This window comes from Lygodium microphyllum, chromosome 10, assembly GCF_053477565.2.
Source record: "Lygodium microphyllum isolate KBCC chromosome 10, Lygodium_microphyllum_v1.1.10, whole genome shotgun sequence".
NCBI lineage: Eukaryota > Viridiplantae > Streptophyta > Polypodiopsida > Schizaeales > Lygodiaceae > Lygodium > Lygodium microphyllum.
In genome coordinates, this window is record NC_141144.1 from 3,026,972 (window position 1) to 3,045,322 (window position 18,351).

Sequence of the window (18,351 nt, forward strand, 5' to 3'; positions counted from 1 at the left end):
TAGTTTCCAATTTGAACAACATATAGAGGAATAGGCAAAGTAAAGCTACACTATAGAATGCTTTTGGAAGCTCAAATTGCATACATGTTTCCACAACTTAGAAGTAGTTATAGTGTTTGAAACTTGGTGATTATTTCTAAGATCTTGACTCACATATGGCTTTAGAGAAGATTGAAAAAATATTTAATGATAACTCCTTTAGAGTGGAGCCTTTGGACCTTCCAAGTAGTGCCTTATGAGACGTATATCACAACTCAAAAATATAGGCTTGAAATTTGACATTTTACAATATATGAGACTCATTAAGCAAAATCCATGTGAACATCATTAACTCTCTTTAAAATTTAATTAAATTATCTATTATAAAACTAATTGTTATATTTATAATATTAGCAACTTTGTAAATTAGCCCTTCTATTGTTGCACAATTAGTCCTTAATGGCCACATGGGTTACTATCTTTGCATATCATTTTGTGGACTGCAGCATGTACCATGGTTTGATAGAGATCCTAGGTATAGTAACACACAACCATGATTTGTATCACCTTAATTTAGTAGTCAAGGGCCTAGTTTTGTAATACGAAGCTACTAAATGAGGTTCTCCGTCTTTGCAAGTAATATGCAACCATAGCGAGCGTGTAAGTCTAAAGGAAGGTGGTAGAGGGAGTGATGCAAAAGATGGTTGTGGTTACATAGGGTATGCTAGATAGATGGGACGTGGAGGCCATGGCTATTGTGGTGGAGAAAAGGAATGTCAAAAGTCAAAGTCATAGACATCAATACATAAGTATAAAATATCACTTTTTACTATGTGAATCTAATATTTATCCCTCGGACTCAAACATTATTTACTCAAAAGTGTTTCCACCTTATTATTGTCTTGTAACAATGAGCTAAAAAACATGTAATAGAGAAGATTATGATTGCCTATAGTTGACCACATATAAACAACAACTATGTATGTAGCATTACTAATAAGTGAGGCTATCCAATTTAATAGATTTTGACTTGTGTGTAAGTTTAAATAAGTTACACATCAATAAATGTTGCTACTAGTATGTGAAGCTTTCCATAAAGATATTAACATGGCCAGATAATTCCATGTAGATAGTTAATATCATCATTGAAATTATCGAATAAAATATACGAGGAAATAAAAATAATTGCTCTAAACATGGATATGGGTCAAAAATCCAAAGTTGTATTCTTGATTTATTGCAATAGTTTCCAATTTGAACAACATATCGAGGAATAGGCAAAGTAAAGCTACACTATAGAATGTTTTTGGAAGCTCAATTGCATACATGTTTCCACAACTTAGAAGTAGTTACAGTCTTTGAAACTTGGTGATTATTTCTAAGATCTTGACTCACATATGGCTTTAGAGAAGATTGAAAAAATATTTAATGATAACTCCTTTAGAGTGGAGCCTTTGGACCTTCCAAGTAGTGCCTTACGAGACATATATCACAACTCAAAAATATAGGCTTGAAATTTGACATTTTACAATATGAGACTCATTAAGCAAAATCCACGTGATCATCATTAACTCTCTTTAAAAGTCAATTAAATTATCTATTATAAAACTAATCGTTATATTTATAATATTAGCAACTTTGTAAATTAACCCTTCTATTGTTGCACAATTAGTCCTTAATGGCCACATGGGTTACTATATTTGCATTTCATTTCATGGACTGCAGCGTGTACCATGGTTTGATAGAGATCCTAGGTATAGTAACACACAACCATGATTTGTATCACCTTAATTTAGTAGTCAAGGGCCTAGTTTTGTAATACGAAGCTACTAAATGAGGTTCTCCATCTTTGCAAGTAATATGCAAGCATTACGAGCGTGTAAGTCTAAAGGAAGGTGGTAGAGGGAGTGATGCAAAAGGTGGTTGTGGTTACATAGGATATGCTAGATAGATGGGACGTGCAGGCCATGGCTATTGTGCTGGAGAAAAGGAATGCCAAAAGTCAAAGTCATAGACATCAATACATGAGTATAAAATATCACTTTTTACTATGTGAATCTAATATTTATCCCTCGGAGGTCTCAAACATTATTTACTCAAAAGTGTTTCCACCTTATTATTGTCTTGTAACAATGAGCTAAAAAACATGTAATAGAGAAGATTATGATTGCCTATAGTTGACCACATATAAACAACAACTATAGCAATGTATATAGCATTTCTAACAAGTGAGGCTATCCAATTTAATAGATTTTGACTTGTGCCCAAGTTTGAATAAGTTGCACATTAATAAATGTTGCTACTAGTATGTGATGCCTTTCATAAATATATTAACATGATAGGATAACTCCATGTAGATAGTTAATATCGACATTGAAATTATTGAATAAAATATATAAGGAAAATTAATTGCTTACATGAAAATATTTGGTTGGCAATAAGGTAAATATTAATAGTTTTTTCCTATTGTGCATCCTTTTACATGTTTTTCTTCAACTTTTAAATTAGTTTACTAAATATTTAATAGAACGGTAATGGTCTCTCTTACAAGTAAGCCTTATAATTGAATGCTCTTACATGTAGAGGTCATAATTTGTCTTTTGATTATACCCTCTTTTTTATTTAATATTTTTTACATTGATTTTTGCATTTATTTATAAGTTTAAGTTTTAGATTGCTAATTATTTTATACATATTTAATAGAATAGTAATCATTACTCTTACGTGTAAAGTATATCAATGCATGTTCCAACATGCAAAATGGTATTATTACTCTTATATGTAAGCCTTACCTAATGAAAGCTCTTACATGGATGCGATAACTTGTCTTCTTGTTCTTGTTTTTCTTTAATTATCTTTTCTAATTTTTCTCATTTTCATTCCTTTTTTTAAAAGGGTCATAATGGTTGTCACATGGATACTTTTCTATGGAGAAGAGATCTAGGGTCTTAGGACACATGGATATTTCTCTATGGAGAAGAGATACTTGTATATGGATACTTCTCTATGAATTAGAGATATAGGGTCTTCACATCTACCACACAAAGAGAGTGTCGCTTGGAGGACAGGATGGGTGTCAAAGAGAAATTTTCTTAATGGATAACTACCTTGACAGAGATCATCAGGTATGATATTGCACACATGATCAAGAGCAAGTTGCCAACACAAGGTTTAGTGTACATGGGATGAAGGTAGGTGCACTTTCACTATGTGATACCATGAGCTCAATACAGTGATCAAGATGGACATTACATGATTAAATGTTTTGAGGAGTTGCAAACTAGCTAGGCTGTAGATTGAATGGTATCAAATGCAACTCATGTTGTTGCGATGGATTTTGTACACACCCAACATACATATAAATACCCCTCTCATAAAATATCTTATATGTTTGTTGGCAAGATTTACATTTGATCACACCAATAAGGGACAAAGACAAGCAAATACAAGGGTATTTCTCCAACAGACCTTATCTACTACTTATACAAGATGGAGGTAGAGTACAAGGAGGTAGCATACTATGAAATCAAAGGGCAATATCACTACTTCTTCCAAGAGGGCTTTGAATTAGTACTACATTGAATCCTGGAGTAGAAAGACTCTATATATATATATATATATATATATATATATATATATATATATATATATATATATATATATATATATATATATATATATATATATATATATATATATAAAATATGTTACGATCTAAACCACATGCAAATGTATACATTTGAATATGCATGTTTTGGGAGTACTTATAAAAGTCCTTGTACACATAGACATATTTAAAGTTGTCTCAAGCTCTCTTTCCATTTTCATGAATCATTTATATAGACAATATAGACACTGACTCACATATCAACAATTAAATCCATATGTAAGCTTATTTAAAACCACTCCCATTTTAAAGTTGATGGAATGCATTTACCTTTTGTTAAATGCCACAAAAGTGGCAAAAGTGTATTGTATAAGGCATTGCACAATGCAACGGCACTAGCATATTGGATCCATGGATGAAGTATGTATTATCTCCATTTACGCTCCATATTGGACTTTTACGAGGGGGGATTGTGAGTGAAGTATAGCATGCAACTCTGCATACAACAAAATAGTGATGTCGAAGAGAGCAAGCCATTACACAATAACTTCATGTGTCTTATTATCTTCTACACAAAGCTCTACAAGCTTTGCAACATGTGAAATGTCTATGAGTATAGTAGGTCGATTGCTAAGGTATGTTGGTAGCTCAATTGCTAGGGTTTGATGTCTTTGCCACATTCAACGGCATAAATGTTCTTTGTAGCCATGGATAGGCACTCTTGTGATTGCATCATTTGGAAAAGCCACAAGAGAGCATCAAGGGAAGTGGAGATATAGAGCTCTAACACGCAACTTTGCTTCACTTGCGACAAACTTTCACTTGCAAAGAGAGAGCAAGCCATTACATGCCAACTTCATGCATCTAACTATTTACGCAACATGTGCAAGGTGTGTTGGTCACTCGATTGCTATGACCTAACCTCATGACCACCTTCAATTGCGTGGATGTTCTCTCTACCCACATCAATGGCTCTATTATGATTGCATGTGCATAGAGCAGTTGCTAAGGGAAGTGGAAGTATAGAGAACTTGCTATTGCACCCATGCACATGTGTACGCATATGTACCACACACCAAAATCAAAGGAAACAATTATCATATCACCAAAAGCGCAATGCATGGACTTTCATTTTCTTGGCGCTGCGCCTCTTCACAATCCAAGTTAAAAAACTAAGATAGTTGAGATTATTTGTTAACATTGGCAGTTTCAAAGCACTCTAATGGCAGTCATTTCAACTATTCCCATGCACGATGAGCACTCTATGCCCCATACATTTTCAAGTTTGATTAAACCTTCTAGCCATTGAGCAATAAACTCACACGTATCCCCTCAAAGAACAATGTCAAAATATGAGTTTAACATTCCCCTTAAATATGTTGCAACAATTGCATGTGCCTCATTGATATATTTTGATTTCTTTTCACATTGAGCCCAACATGGCATGTATATTATCCTCTCACACTAAGCTTACAATATTACACATATTTGATAACTAATTTGCATGTTAGAATTAATTTTGAATATTACGATTAACTGACATTCAAGCATGGCCAACCATAGATCTTGGCCTATTGAAATGAGCAAGCATTTGCATAACAACGAACTTCATCATGCAAAGTGTAATCCCTATATTTTTGTGGGTGAAGAGAAGCAATAAAATGCCCAACAAGCCAACCTTGCAATAGCATAGCATCATGCAAAGCACATCTAGCAAGATCATATATGAGGCCAATGAAGCCTTCCATCGAACTGGATTTCCACTTATTTGAAATCACCAATTCAAATGTAACTTTGCATAGAAAACTTAAAACATAAAAAAAAACATTTATGCTAATAGCATAAGAGTTTCACAATTGGCCCCTAGCTTCCATATCTCCGATTGTGAAGCACAAAGGAGAGAGCTTGTCCGAAGTCCCTGGGGTGGTTCGTGCACACACGGAGATGAGATAGTGACATTTAGAAGAGACTGACAACAAATAGCGATCGCAAGGGTGGAAGAGAGGGCTTTCTTGGCACTGGGAAACTCTAGCACTTTCCCGATGAGTCTTATTGCTTATGGATTTCTCCCTTGAGAGCAACAAGTCTCGTGTTCGGAGTGGAAGAAAGCAAGAAATGGAGGTGGCGGATTTTAGAACGACTTAGAATTTGCTGGCACATCATGTTTGGTGTCATAAGAGCGTGCCTGTCCAGCTTATACTCTTCTGACAGCATCGATATGCATTCTGGAAAATGGCTCCAATCCCCCGACAATGGGGGCAGGTGCTTTTAATATGACAGCTTATACTCTTCTGACAGCAGAAACTCTAGATGCCTGTACCATGCAGAGGTCCCTTTTAACACGGCTCCCAAACAGCTGGCTTTGCTTAAACTGTACGGCAGTTTGCTCCAGCTCAATGGAAGGAAACATGTCATTCAAAACCACAACCTGCACCCTGGTCCATCCAAATTCCAAAAGATTACATGCTTCACACCCAAACTGACGATTTCAGTGACCATATATCAATAGCAAAGATGAAGGTGCGACACATGCTTATGCTTAAGACATTGAAGTTCTGCAGTTTAAAAAACCTGTCGTCAGACTTCGTCCTTTTAGGCTTCAAAAGACGTTTTGGTTCTTCCACAGGTGCTAAAAATGTATCACTCCCTCTGCTCAATTCTGCCCTGCAGGCCAATAACGACTCCAAATGTTGTTGCTCTATGCAAAATCCCAGAAACCTAAACCTACATGATACATCTAAACAGTACAAGCCTGGCAACAAGGAAGAGTAGAGACGTTAAAAGAAATTGGTTCCTTACTTTTCACGTTCACTCAAAATCTGTACTATGGAATCATCAAGAAGGCCTCCAGGGCTCGGGATGAGATTATCCACCTCAATTGATGCTGTCTTTTCTCCTTGCCTTTTTGCTGCCCTAGCTTGTTGCTTTCTTTTGGCCTCCTTTCTAATTCTGTGAATGATCAAACACATCAATCAATTGCTTGGTTAACATTAATGTGGCCAATGCTGTAGTGCCAGCCCTTCACAAATTACCTTATTTTATTCTCTCTTTCTTCCCGCATGAGCTTCTTCGCATTTTCTTTGCCCTGCTCATTAGAGTAACAAGGGAACCCATCAACTGGTCAAGGTTGTGTTGTAACAGGGAAGGCATTTTCATTGCGCACAAACAGAATGAGACCTAAAAGTGCCACACCAAACATTCATACCGGTATGCATCCCGCATTGAAATACCTAAATTTGGTTTACAAAATCTCCAAGCATCATTAGAAACAGCAATCGAAGAATTAGGACTTCTTATTATTAGTTCTTTGTAGCACTTAAGGCTAAGACATTATACTGGGAACAACATAGGAATTCATGCATAAAATGACTTGTTTAAGTCTGAAAGAAGTTCACATGGCTATCCTCCCTAACCATGCTACCTTCCTGAGGTAACAGACCAGGAGTAATGTCTGCCTTGTGGAGATATACAAAGATGGTAGACCCCATCTTGCTGGATTTCCAGATACAGCAAAAATGTGATACTCTTAGTAAAGGCATGTTCTTTATCATCTTCAGGTGCATGAGGAGCTGCAGATAGCTCCTCGAGCACTTAGTGTAGACAGCTCAAAATAGCAAGCCTTTAAAGCTCAAGAGCACTTGCTATTTACTAACCAGTCGATTTGAGATAATCATGAAGTCCACCACATGTTCTTCATCTAGGCACATCAATTCATGGGCACATTCACATAGCAGATTTGACACAATTTTTTAAGTAATGGAAAGGTTGGCTGCCATGGGGATCAAAAACAGTCTGCACAAGACCTCCATGTATGCAAAACAATATGCCATGTGTCACAATGTCAATCCCCACACTTAAATCTCTCTTTATTTATGAGCACACCCACAATGCTTTCATAAGCTTCCTCACCCTGCATAGGCTTCAACTGTAGCATGACCTATAATTCCCCAATCCAATATGTGTCATTGAGCTTATACACCTCAAAAGCATTCCATTTGCTTGGCCATCCATGAGAAAATGTTGGTCTTATCACATTCCTTCTTCTCTTTAAAGGGATCAAGATGGAATTGAAGCACTGGTCTATGGCTGCAGGCAGGTATGGAAAACAGCAAGTATAAAGCTCTGTGAGTTGCCTCTGCATCAGCTCAAAGCAATCCCACAAAGATGGTCGTTCTCTATTTAGTGATAAGCACTCTAGAGACTTCTCATAAGAAGCCATGATAGAGAAAGAAAGAAAGAAAGGTACATTAACATCCTCAAAAGGCAAAATTTGACCTATGAGACCAAATAATTAGATGCATGCTCATGCACAATATCTTCATCAAGTGATACCGGCGCTCCTTGCACGCTTCGCGCTTGCGGAACGCTATGCTGCTACTGCAGAGCGGTGTTGCAAGTGAAGCAAAGTTGCCGACAACTTCGCTTCCCTTGCTTCTTCCTCACACACTATATTTCACTATATTTCACTTTTCTCATTGTCTCCCTATCGCACAACAACTTCACTTCTCTTGCTTCTTCCTCACGCATTGTATTTCACTTTTCTCATTGTCTCCCCTCACTTCACACATTCTCTCTCTTTTTTTTTTCGTAAAAGGTAATTGACACATTCTGTGTGTGTGTGTGTGTGTGTGTGTGTGTCTCTGTGTGTGTGTGTGTAAAACAACCCTTTTTTGGTAATTTTTTAAAATTAGCAATCTTTTTCACATTTCGAAAAAGGAATGTTGATTTTTTAAAAATTACCGAAAAATAACAAATTTTTGAAAATCATCACTCTCTTTTTTTTCGTGAAGATAATTGAATTAAGTAGTAAATATTTACATCAGACCATCAAGTCAGCAAAAAAACAGACGAAAGTCTACCAAGACTCTTAACACAGAAAGGATAGCTGTTGTGGAGCGAACAATATCCAGCCAGGGAGCAACAATGTCAAGAAGAACCAGATCAGCTGACACCATAGAGGAGATCTGCCATAACCACAAACACGAGCTACATGACCATGGATGCCCAATACTGAATCAAAAATAAAGGCATTCCGAGTAGTAAGTACACCAAATATGCAACAAGGCTGTCCATCTAAGGAAATGGAAAAGGCAAGAATAATCTGAATGCAAAGAAGACATAGAGGACATCTTTCCCATAATCCACGAACAAGCTGATATCCGGTGCTGAGTCGCTGAGGACCACGCACGGGAAACAAGACTCCAAATCTGTCAAGCAACAGGGCAAGAGACAAAGAGATGAAGCAATGTGGCGTCACATATAGTGCAGAATACACAACGACCAGCAAAGATCTCGCCGAAAAGAATAAAGACAGGGCTGCCTAGGAATGACACCATTAAGGACTATTTGTAACCCCAAACCAGACATCCGATTAAACTTGTCTCGCTGCAAATCTTTATCAAGCCAATCCAACAACCTGGAGGTAGCCATACTTCTCCTTGCAGTGAATTCTCCTCCTCATGAAAATCAGAAGGGCGCCAAACTACAAAAATGTAACATCTCCTACCAAGATGCAATCAAATGAGAAATGAGAAAAGACTAGGACACCTTAATAGACCTCGTGGAATTAAGCACATCCCACCAAGAAGCACCTCTCTCTCTCTCTCTCTCTCTCTCTCTCTCTCTCTCTCTCTCTCTCTCTCTCGTAATGGGCAATTTATATCAATTACGAAAAAAAATATAGACAAGCAAGATTACAAAGTTCGGTGTGGCTCTAGGCCATCATGTAAGAACCAGGTACGATGGATTCAAAAGACATAAAAGGACAAGTATGCAAGAGGCACCTCGGGACTAGATAGACACACATGCTCAAGAATACAAACAAGATTTAGCAGGGCCTGGGCTTTCGCTACCAATATGTCCAGGACATCGTCTTCATAGAAGTCGCCTAGCGTTGCAAAAGGGTTGGGCCTTTGCTGTGCAGCCCGTGAAGAGGAGGGTTGATCTGCAAAGTGAGAAGTAGATCCTAGATACTTGCGGCCCCATGGAGTAATGACGCGACCAACAACGTCAAAAGCCAACTAGTATAGAGGATCATGGGCACAATGTTGTTTTTGCTACTCTTTACGGGGTGGTTGATCCTTGGGGGTACCAAGGACTTGGATAATCGGTGCCTCAAAGGATTTATCTCGATAACATGAATAAGTATGGAGGAGGTCTAACAAAGAAAAGGGGTCAACAGGTACTATAGGCGCCGAAGTCTCCATGGCTTTTCCTTTGTTGCGGCAGGCTTTTGTCCATTCCTACATCTCCTAGTCGAGGGGAGGAGCTAGTTGCTTGGGTTTAGGCTAGTTGGACTGAGCAATCTATACCTCAAAAGGACAAGGGGGGTGCCTTGTGATTTTCATCCATGGGCTGGTCCGCCAATCTACTATTTCAATCCAAACATTCTGCCAAGAAGTGACTGAGTTGTCCACACAAGAAGCAGTGTCCAAAAAAAGTACCCCACTTGAGTCGAAACCAAACTGACCCCAAACTATTGCAATTGAGACAACCAATTGGGCCTCTTTCTTGCAATATTCCATAGCATACACAATCAATTTGTTTTTGCTGCCTTTAGACTAGGGAGCACCAACACATGACCCACTACAACCATAGTAGCTTTAAAGAGGACCCAATAAACAGCCAGACAATGCTCCGGTTCCACCCATACTGGACACGCTTGCTAGAGCAAGCTTTGGAAATCAGCCATTTGGATGCCACCAAACAAGATGCACCAGCTGCTTATCAAAAAAGAGGGGTTGTTGATGGAGATGAAAATCCCGAGCTGAGGGAGAATGAAGGACAACCTCATAAAAGCCACGCTTACTAGCAAAAATCTCTTTTTCACCATACCATCTCTTCCTACACTAGATCATTTTCAACGGTCACTGCAACATCTTCGATATCCATGGTCAGATCTCCGGCTACCAAGGGCAAGTCGGTGCAATCCATGGGGAGGTATTAGCAAACCTGTTACAAAAGGAAGCCTGGGACTGAAGTACGACAAGGGGGTACGTGACACAATGCAGAACGGGAGGGCAAATAGGTGATCTCCAAGGAATAAACAATAGTAGGCGAGCAACGAAAGCTCTGACCTCGTCCAATCGCACATTGGGCAACATAGGCTGTTGGGTGCTGGGTGTCAAGTCCCTTCAGGGTGCAAGTCCCATAAAACTCCGTGTGTAAACTTACGGGTGTGAACACCCTCTTATTTTGTACCCTAACCTATGAATACATTTTCTTATGTGTACCATAACACTTACTAGTACACTCATCTTGGGATTCTCTCACTCTCACTCTTACCTTTGTTTCCGCTCCATTTCTCTCCCGCACTCCATTGCGCTTTCTCCACAACAAACCGGTATCAAAGCCATGGCAACAATGTGTGTGCTTCCCAAGAAGTGCGAGTCAATTCTTCACGTGAGAAGAAGCTCGTTTTTGCTCAGACAGTCACTCGACAACAAGGCACAGGTCATTTTCTGCTTAGATAGGTCAGGTCGTCATTTTTCAAACACGTATGCTAGGCTAGGCAAGTAGGCAACAGGTCAATTTTGAGCAAGAGACGGATCAAATTGATTAGGCGCAAGTCATCTATAGGTTGTTCATCATAATTCCACCAAACGACCAGCGTGGCAGCAATCGTGATCATCCTCTGCGACCAAATAGACAATGTGAATTGGGCATAGCAGGTCAAGAGAGGGCCACAGGCTTGGAGGACACCACGCACTAGCAGACATGGGCAAACAAGCGACTAGGCAAACAGCACATGAGTTTTTTTTTGTGACGTGGCACATATTCTTGAGCCCTGGTTTATGTGTGCAAGCACGGTCCTTAGATTAGTGCATTTTTATGCCCGAAATTTTGAGGGTTTTCCTAAATCTGATGCTAGTCATACATAACCGTGAAAATGGACCCAAAATTTGTAGAAATTGTGCACATAGGGCCTTGAAAATTTAGGGGCTTTTCATGTTTCAATGAAATTTTGCTCAACTGAGCCAAATTTACCGAATTGGTACACATTTGACTTGAGAAATTTGGGGCTTTTGCAAAATTTAGTGAAATTTTGCCTATTTTATGCTCTTGGGAACATGTATTAATGCAATCAGGGCAGATTGGTCAGTGAAATTTCGGGGCTTTTGTTGAAATTTGTGAATTTTGGCAAAATTGATGTGACATGCACTTCGGGAGCATTGCTAAAGCAATCTAGGTGCTGTAAGCAGTGAGATTTATCTCCCACTAGTGAGATTTTGGAGAAATTGCAGAGAACTTTGGTGTTTTTGTGTATCAAAAGTTGACTTGGTTACATATATATGAAGTACACATGTTGGGCAGCTCCCATTAAGTTGACGTATTGCTGAATATTCATGTTGCAGCAATCTTAGTGATCATTTGCAGATCTGGGAATGTTCCAAATGTATTTTTGGTGATATTGCTGAAGTGGGAATCACCTAGCAATAATGTATGCACGTAATGTATGCTGAAATTTCAGTTATACTGCTGAAAGTCATCCGTTCTACTGCTGTACATGTATTTGAACTGAATCTTGCTCTTATTGTCTAAAAATTTGGGCTGCAATTAGCTGAATATTTATCTCATTGTTTGCTATCATAAATTGCAGAATTGATTGGGTGCATTGCTGAAAAATGGCTGCAAATGCTTCTAGCAGCAGTAACACTAAATCCCTTCTTGAAAATAAGAGGTTTGATGGCACTAGCTTTGACTTGTGGAAAGATTGGGTGCAAGGCATTTTGTTTCTCAAGGATTGTGATGATGCTCTCTTGGAAATCAAACCTGCAGCTATGACAGATGAGGATGAGCTAGACTTAACAAGAAGGCCATTGCATACATTAAAATGGTTGTACCTAATGATGTACTTACAAACATTAAGCGTCTTGATGCAACTTAAGCCATATGGAAAAAGTTGATGGACACTTATGAAAATACAACTCCACTAAATCAAGTGCATCTCATGTGCAAGCTTGTAAACATGGAGTTGGATGAGTCCAAGCAAGCAACAAAGCATTTGAGTGCTTTCACAAGAATTTTGAGTCAATTGCAAGACTCTAGTTTGTAGCCCTTCAATGATAAATTGACGGCTATTTTCTTATTGTTGACTTTGCCTGATAGCTAGGAGTCTTTGGTTGTTTCACTAACCAACAACCCTACTTTAACCTTTGATGGTGTTAGGGGCTCTATTCTCAATGAAAAGATTAGAAGGAAATCCAATGGAGAAAGCAATGGTTCAACCTATCATCTCAGAGGCAAGTCAGAAAAAAGGAGTAATGTAAGAAATAAAGACAAAAGTAAGAGTAAAAGCAAGGGCAAACAACAGGATGTTACTTGCTATGAATCTGGGAGTAAAGGGCATAAAAAGCCCGATTGTCGGTACTACAAGAAACAACAAGGAAAGAAAAAGAAGAATGACAAGAAAGATGATGACAGCTCTCCATCAAAAGAAGTTGCAAAGGCAAATGTTGCATCTAGTGTGGTCATTGAAAAGCTCTCTGACACTGGAAAGATACTTGTTGCAGCCTCATGTAATGATATAGATATTATGGTAGCAGCAGGTGATATGCACATCACTAAAAAGAAGGTAATTGATACCTTACTTTCAACTCTAGTCTCAACTTATGTAATGATTGTAGATATGGAAAACATGTGAAGTCTTCTTATTACTATGGTGTCGTTAAGAAGCCCAATGCTCTTGACTTAGTATACTCCAATATGTGCACTATACCTGTTAATTCACATGGGGATGCACAGTACTTTGTCAATTTTATTGATGATTTCAGTAGAAAGTCATGGGTGTAGGTATTAAAGAGCAAAAAGGAAGTGTTTGATGTTTTTAAAAGGTTTCATGCTTTTGTTACCACACAAAAAGAGCTTAATTTAAAAGCTATAAGAACAGATAGTGAAGGCAAGTATGTTTCTAATGAGTTCAAAAAGTTTTGTGAGATGCATGTTATTAAAGGAGAGTTGACAGCCCCTTACAATATTGCATCAAATGGTGTGGCTGAAAGATATAATCCCACACTTTGTGAGAGAGTCAAATGCATGTTGTCCACAGCTAATCTCCCATAACAGTTTTGGGGAGAGGCTCTTAAAACTGCAATTCATGTATGCAATTGCTCTCCCAATTGTGCATTCGAAAATGGCATTCTTGAAGAGGTTTGGTCTGGCAAACCTACTTCATATGACCATTTGCATATCTTTGGTTGCGATCCCTTTGTGCATGTTCCTGTAAATCAGAGGACTAAACTAGACATGAAATCCATCAAGGACATCTTTATGGGATATGGAGATGAGGGAGAGATGGGTTATAAAGTTTGGCTTCCTCAAGACAGGAAGATAGTACGCAGTCGAGATGTAATATTTAATGAGGCAAAGTTGCTGAAAAATACTACACATGGTGACCTTGACCAAAAGAAAGGCAAATTTCAGCATGAACAGCCAACCATTCAGCAACCATTAGCTCAAGATTCTGTCCCTTTTCATGCTGAAAATGAGCAGCAACCTATTGTGCTACAGCCAAAAGATAATGAACAGCAAATAGATGCACAAGATGGAATAGGACAACAAGAAGAACATGCTGAAAAAAAGTTACAGCAGCAAGAAAATGCTGAAAATCAGCAACCCGGTGATGGTGTGTACATACGTAAGGATGTAGATCCATTGCCTATCAATACAGATCATTGGGAAGAAGGTTTACACATATAAGCACAAATGTTCCAGCCATCTTTGGATTGCCTTTTATTGACTAATGAAGGTGAGCCTCTAACAATTAGAGAGGCACAGTCATGTGAAAACAAGAGAAAGTCGGAGCTTGCTATGCAAAAAGAGATAAAGTCTCTATATGTGAATAACACATGAAAGCTTGTATCTTTGCCCAAGGATAGGAAAGCTATTCCTAATAAATGGGTTTACAAGGTGAAATGTGTTTATGGGAAACCCAAATACAAGGCACGTTTGGTTGCTAAGGGCTATACATAGAAGGAAGGTATAGGCTTCCAGGAGGTTTTTTCACCAGTGTTGAAGATGACTACGCTTTGTGTTTTGTTTGCTCTCACTGCATTCTTGGATTTAGAGTTGGATCAGATGGATGTGAAAACTGCTTTTCTTCATGGTGACCTGGATGAAGAGTTGTACATGAAATAGTCCAAAGGTTTTGCTATTCCAAGGAAAGAGCGTTTAGTTTGTAAGCTGAAATGCAACTTATATGGGCTGAAACAAGCCCCTAGACAGTGGTATAAAAAGTTTGATACTTTTATGCTCAGTCATGGATTCAAACGCAGTCATACAAATCACAGCTTATATACTAAAAGGGCTGATGATGAAAGCCTTATTGTGCTGGTCTCATATGCAAATGACATGCTGATTGCAATAAAGCATAAGACTAATTTACATGCTTTGAAAAGGCAGCTGAGTTCAACCTTCTTAATGAAAGATTTGGGAGTAGCTGAACACATTCTAGGTATGTGCATTAAAAGAGATAAAGAACAGCACTTGTTGCTTCTCTCACAGGACAAGCACATTAACAAAGTACTTGACAAATTTAATATGGCTGATGCTAAGCCTCTTGGCATACCATCAGCTTGTGGTTCTTTGATGTATGCCATGGTTGCAACTCGACCTGACATTGCTCATGCAGTGGGAGTTGTTAGTAGATTCATGTCTAACCCTGGCAAACCACATTGGAAAGTAGTGAAATGTATCTTTAGATACTTAAAAGGTACACAAGACAAGCGTATATGCTATGAAAAGGGTACACTAGAGTTGCAAGGATTCTGTGATTCGGACATGGCAGGAGATCTTGATACTAGAAAATCTACCAATGGGTACGTCTTTACTCTGGCTGGGCAAACCACATTGGAAAGCAGTGAAATGTATCTTTAGATACTTAAAAGGTACACAAGACAAGCGTATATGCTATGAAAAGGGTACACTAGAGTTGAAAGGATTCTGTGATTCGGACATGGCAGGAGATCTTGACACTAGAAAATCTACCAATGGGTACGTCTTTACTCTGGCTGGTGGGGCTGTTTCTTGGTATTCAAGGTTACAAAAAATTGTAGCACTTAGTACTACACAAAGGCTTAATATATTTCAGCCACAGAAGCTTCTAAGGAAGCTATTTGGCTTGGCCCTTTGGTCAAGGATCTTGGTCTTTCTTCACGTACTCTAGTGCTTGGTTGTGATAGCCAGTGTGTTGTATGTTTGACTAAGAATGCCACGTCTCATGCACATACCAAACACATAGATGTTCGGTATCACTTCATTCAACAGGTCTTGGATGATGGTCTTGTCACATTGACTAAGATTAAAACCCAAGATAACCCTGCAAATGTTATCACTAAAAGTCTTGCAAAGGCTCAACATGAGCATTGCATTAGATTAGTAGAAGTTGACTAGCTTAAAGGTACCACTTCGGGCCTTTAAGTGGGAGGTTCTTGAGTGTTGGATGTAAAGTCCCTTCAAGGTGTAAAGTTCCATTAATCTCCATGTGTATAAACTTACAGGTGTGAACACACCCTTATTTTGTATCCTAACATATAAATACATTTTATTCTTTGTGTAGTGTAATACTTACTGGTACACTCATCTTGGGATTCTCTCACTCTCGCTCTTAGCTCTACTCCTGCTCCATTTCTATCTCACACTCCATTGCGCTCTCTCCCCAACATAGGCCATGCTTCCTTATAGAGGCATTTGGAACAAATGCCAATGAAGGGACGTTGAAGACAACCTAATGTAGGTCGAAGATGCTGAGGGAGGCACTACAACAACAAACAAATCGACTAATTGAAAGCGACCAAGTGCACGCTGGGATTGATGGAGGTGATGCCTTGCAACAACAAACAAGTCTCTCTCTCTCTCTCTCTCTCTCTCTCTCTCTCTCTCTCTCTCTCTCTCTCTCTCTCATTTTTATAAAATCTCCTTTATTTATTTATTTATTTATTTATTTACATATATACATGCATGCATGCATATATATATATATATATATATATATATATATATGAGCATCCAACCATCGAGATGTCACGCTTGCCCTATTCAATGTCCTCATTATTAGGATGTCCTTGCTTTGTAGGGCATTGTTTGCCCGCCGAGGGGAATGGCACAAAGACAGACACACACACAGAGAGAGCATCATCGTTGCTTCACCATGCCACCATGCCGCCACTCTCCTAATTCAGTCTATCTCCTGCCACACCACCCATCCGACTTCCACCACCAATCTATGAGAGAGAGAGAGAGAGCATCCTATCACACCAAGGGGGGCACAGAGAGAGAGAGAGAGAGAGAACATCCACATACTAGTTGAGAGAGGGAATATTGTGCTAGGCGGGGAGAGAGACACAGAGAGAGAGAGAGAGAGAGCATCCGCACCCTAGCTCTCTGTCGAAGAGAGAAGACGGAAGAAAGCCGCCATCCGCGCCCTGGTTCCGTCACACTCGCTCCTCCATTGTGTTTCTACCAAGCGAGTAAGAGAGAGAGAGAGAGAAAGAGAGAGAGAGCTCCAACCATGGCTACCTACTATGAGCTAGAGAGAAAGAGAGACGAGTGTCAAGAGGACATGTATATTTGCAAGCCTCACTTAACATGTGGATTAATTTTTAATCTCATGCTTAAGTAGATGTTGCACATGTGAGGTGCAACTGAGGTTAGTACAAATTAATGAGCCTGAATCCCGAGGAAATTAGCAAATATCAAAGACAAAATTTGTAGTTAGTTATGTGACACAAATACTAGGTAGTATTCGGTGCTAGTTATTGGCCTAATTTATTTATTTGGCCATAAGTCTCAATTGTTTGGTGATAATAGAGATGTGGCATTTAATGGTATTTAATGCTGATCTGATGGTCAAAAATGGCAAAAGGACACTCAAGAGATTAAGTGGCCTAGCCACTTTATAACATGGATATGCTAGAAATTCATTTGGAAAGGCTGCCACTTGTTACATTTTCCAAAGGGAGGCTAGGAAAAACGTGGGGAAGGCAGGGAGAGCAAAAACGAAGGCTTAGAGAGAGAGAGAGAGAGAGAGAGAGAAAGAGAGAGAATCTTACTGGAAACACATCATGAGGAGCTGGAGTACCCATCGTGAGTTAAGTTTCAACCATTACCATCAAGCGTTTACAAATTTGGAGCAGCCGACAACTACATGAGATCCTAGCCAGCTGGGCAACAATCCCAGGCTGAAGGTGTCAGCAGATTTTTGAGTCTCTAGGTGCAAGCGACAGCATTTATTGCTATTGGGACATGGCAGTACCTGCATTTGACTGATTTTTAGTCATTTCTCATAACAAAAATATGAATTATCTCTCTCCTCAGCATTCTCTCTCATTCCCAATCACTTCATTGTCTTGCTTCAAAAATCTCAGCATTTGGACCCTTGGAGGCTAAGGAATTTCAGTTTTCTTTGCTATAAACCCTAACTTATAGCAGAAATTAGGGTTCACCAACCGCCTCAAGAAGCATACTAGACATTGAAGATCCAAGACCCGAATTATTCAAGGCTGAAGGTGATTTTCAGCTGAAATCAAGCAGACGTGAAGCCAATCTCGCTTCCCCGAATGGCTGGTAAATCCCTGATTACAACTTAATTACAGCAACAAACAATAAATGCAAATTTAAAAATACAAATTTACCTACTGATCTTGCACAATGCACACCCGATTGGCTCCAAAATTGGCACCCCTTTTGGTATTTCTTTAGCTTTATTGAAGAAAAAGTTAATTTACAATGGGGTTCTCCCGATCCCCTTCACAATCCAAACTCCCCTT

The 18,351-nt window shown here is 39.0% G+C and overlaps 1 protein-coding gene across 2 annotated transcripts in view; it reads right to left on the bottom strand.

Annotated features, from left to right (window-relative positions):
- Positions 1-5,350: 5,350 nt before the first annotated feature.
- Positions 5,351-18,351, bottom strand: part of LOC148029642 (uncharacterized) — a 70,406-nt gene continuing 57,405 nt past the window's right edge. For both annotated transcript variants that reach the window (XM_087685881.1, XM_087685882.1), the window contains 4 exons: positions 6,619-6,671; positions 6,386-6,535; positions 6,158-6,250; positions 5,351-6,021 (listed from right to left, as the gene is read on the bottom strand). In XM_087685881.1, the coding sequence (XP_087542007.1) occupies positions 5,868-6,021; positions 6,158-6,250; positions 6,386-6,535; positions 6,619-6,671 (450 nt within the window). In that variant the 3' untranslated portion in view covers positions 5,351-5,867. The remainder of the gene's footprint in view (positions 6,022-6,157; positions 6,251-6,385; positions 6,536-6,618; positions 6,672-18,351) is intronic.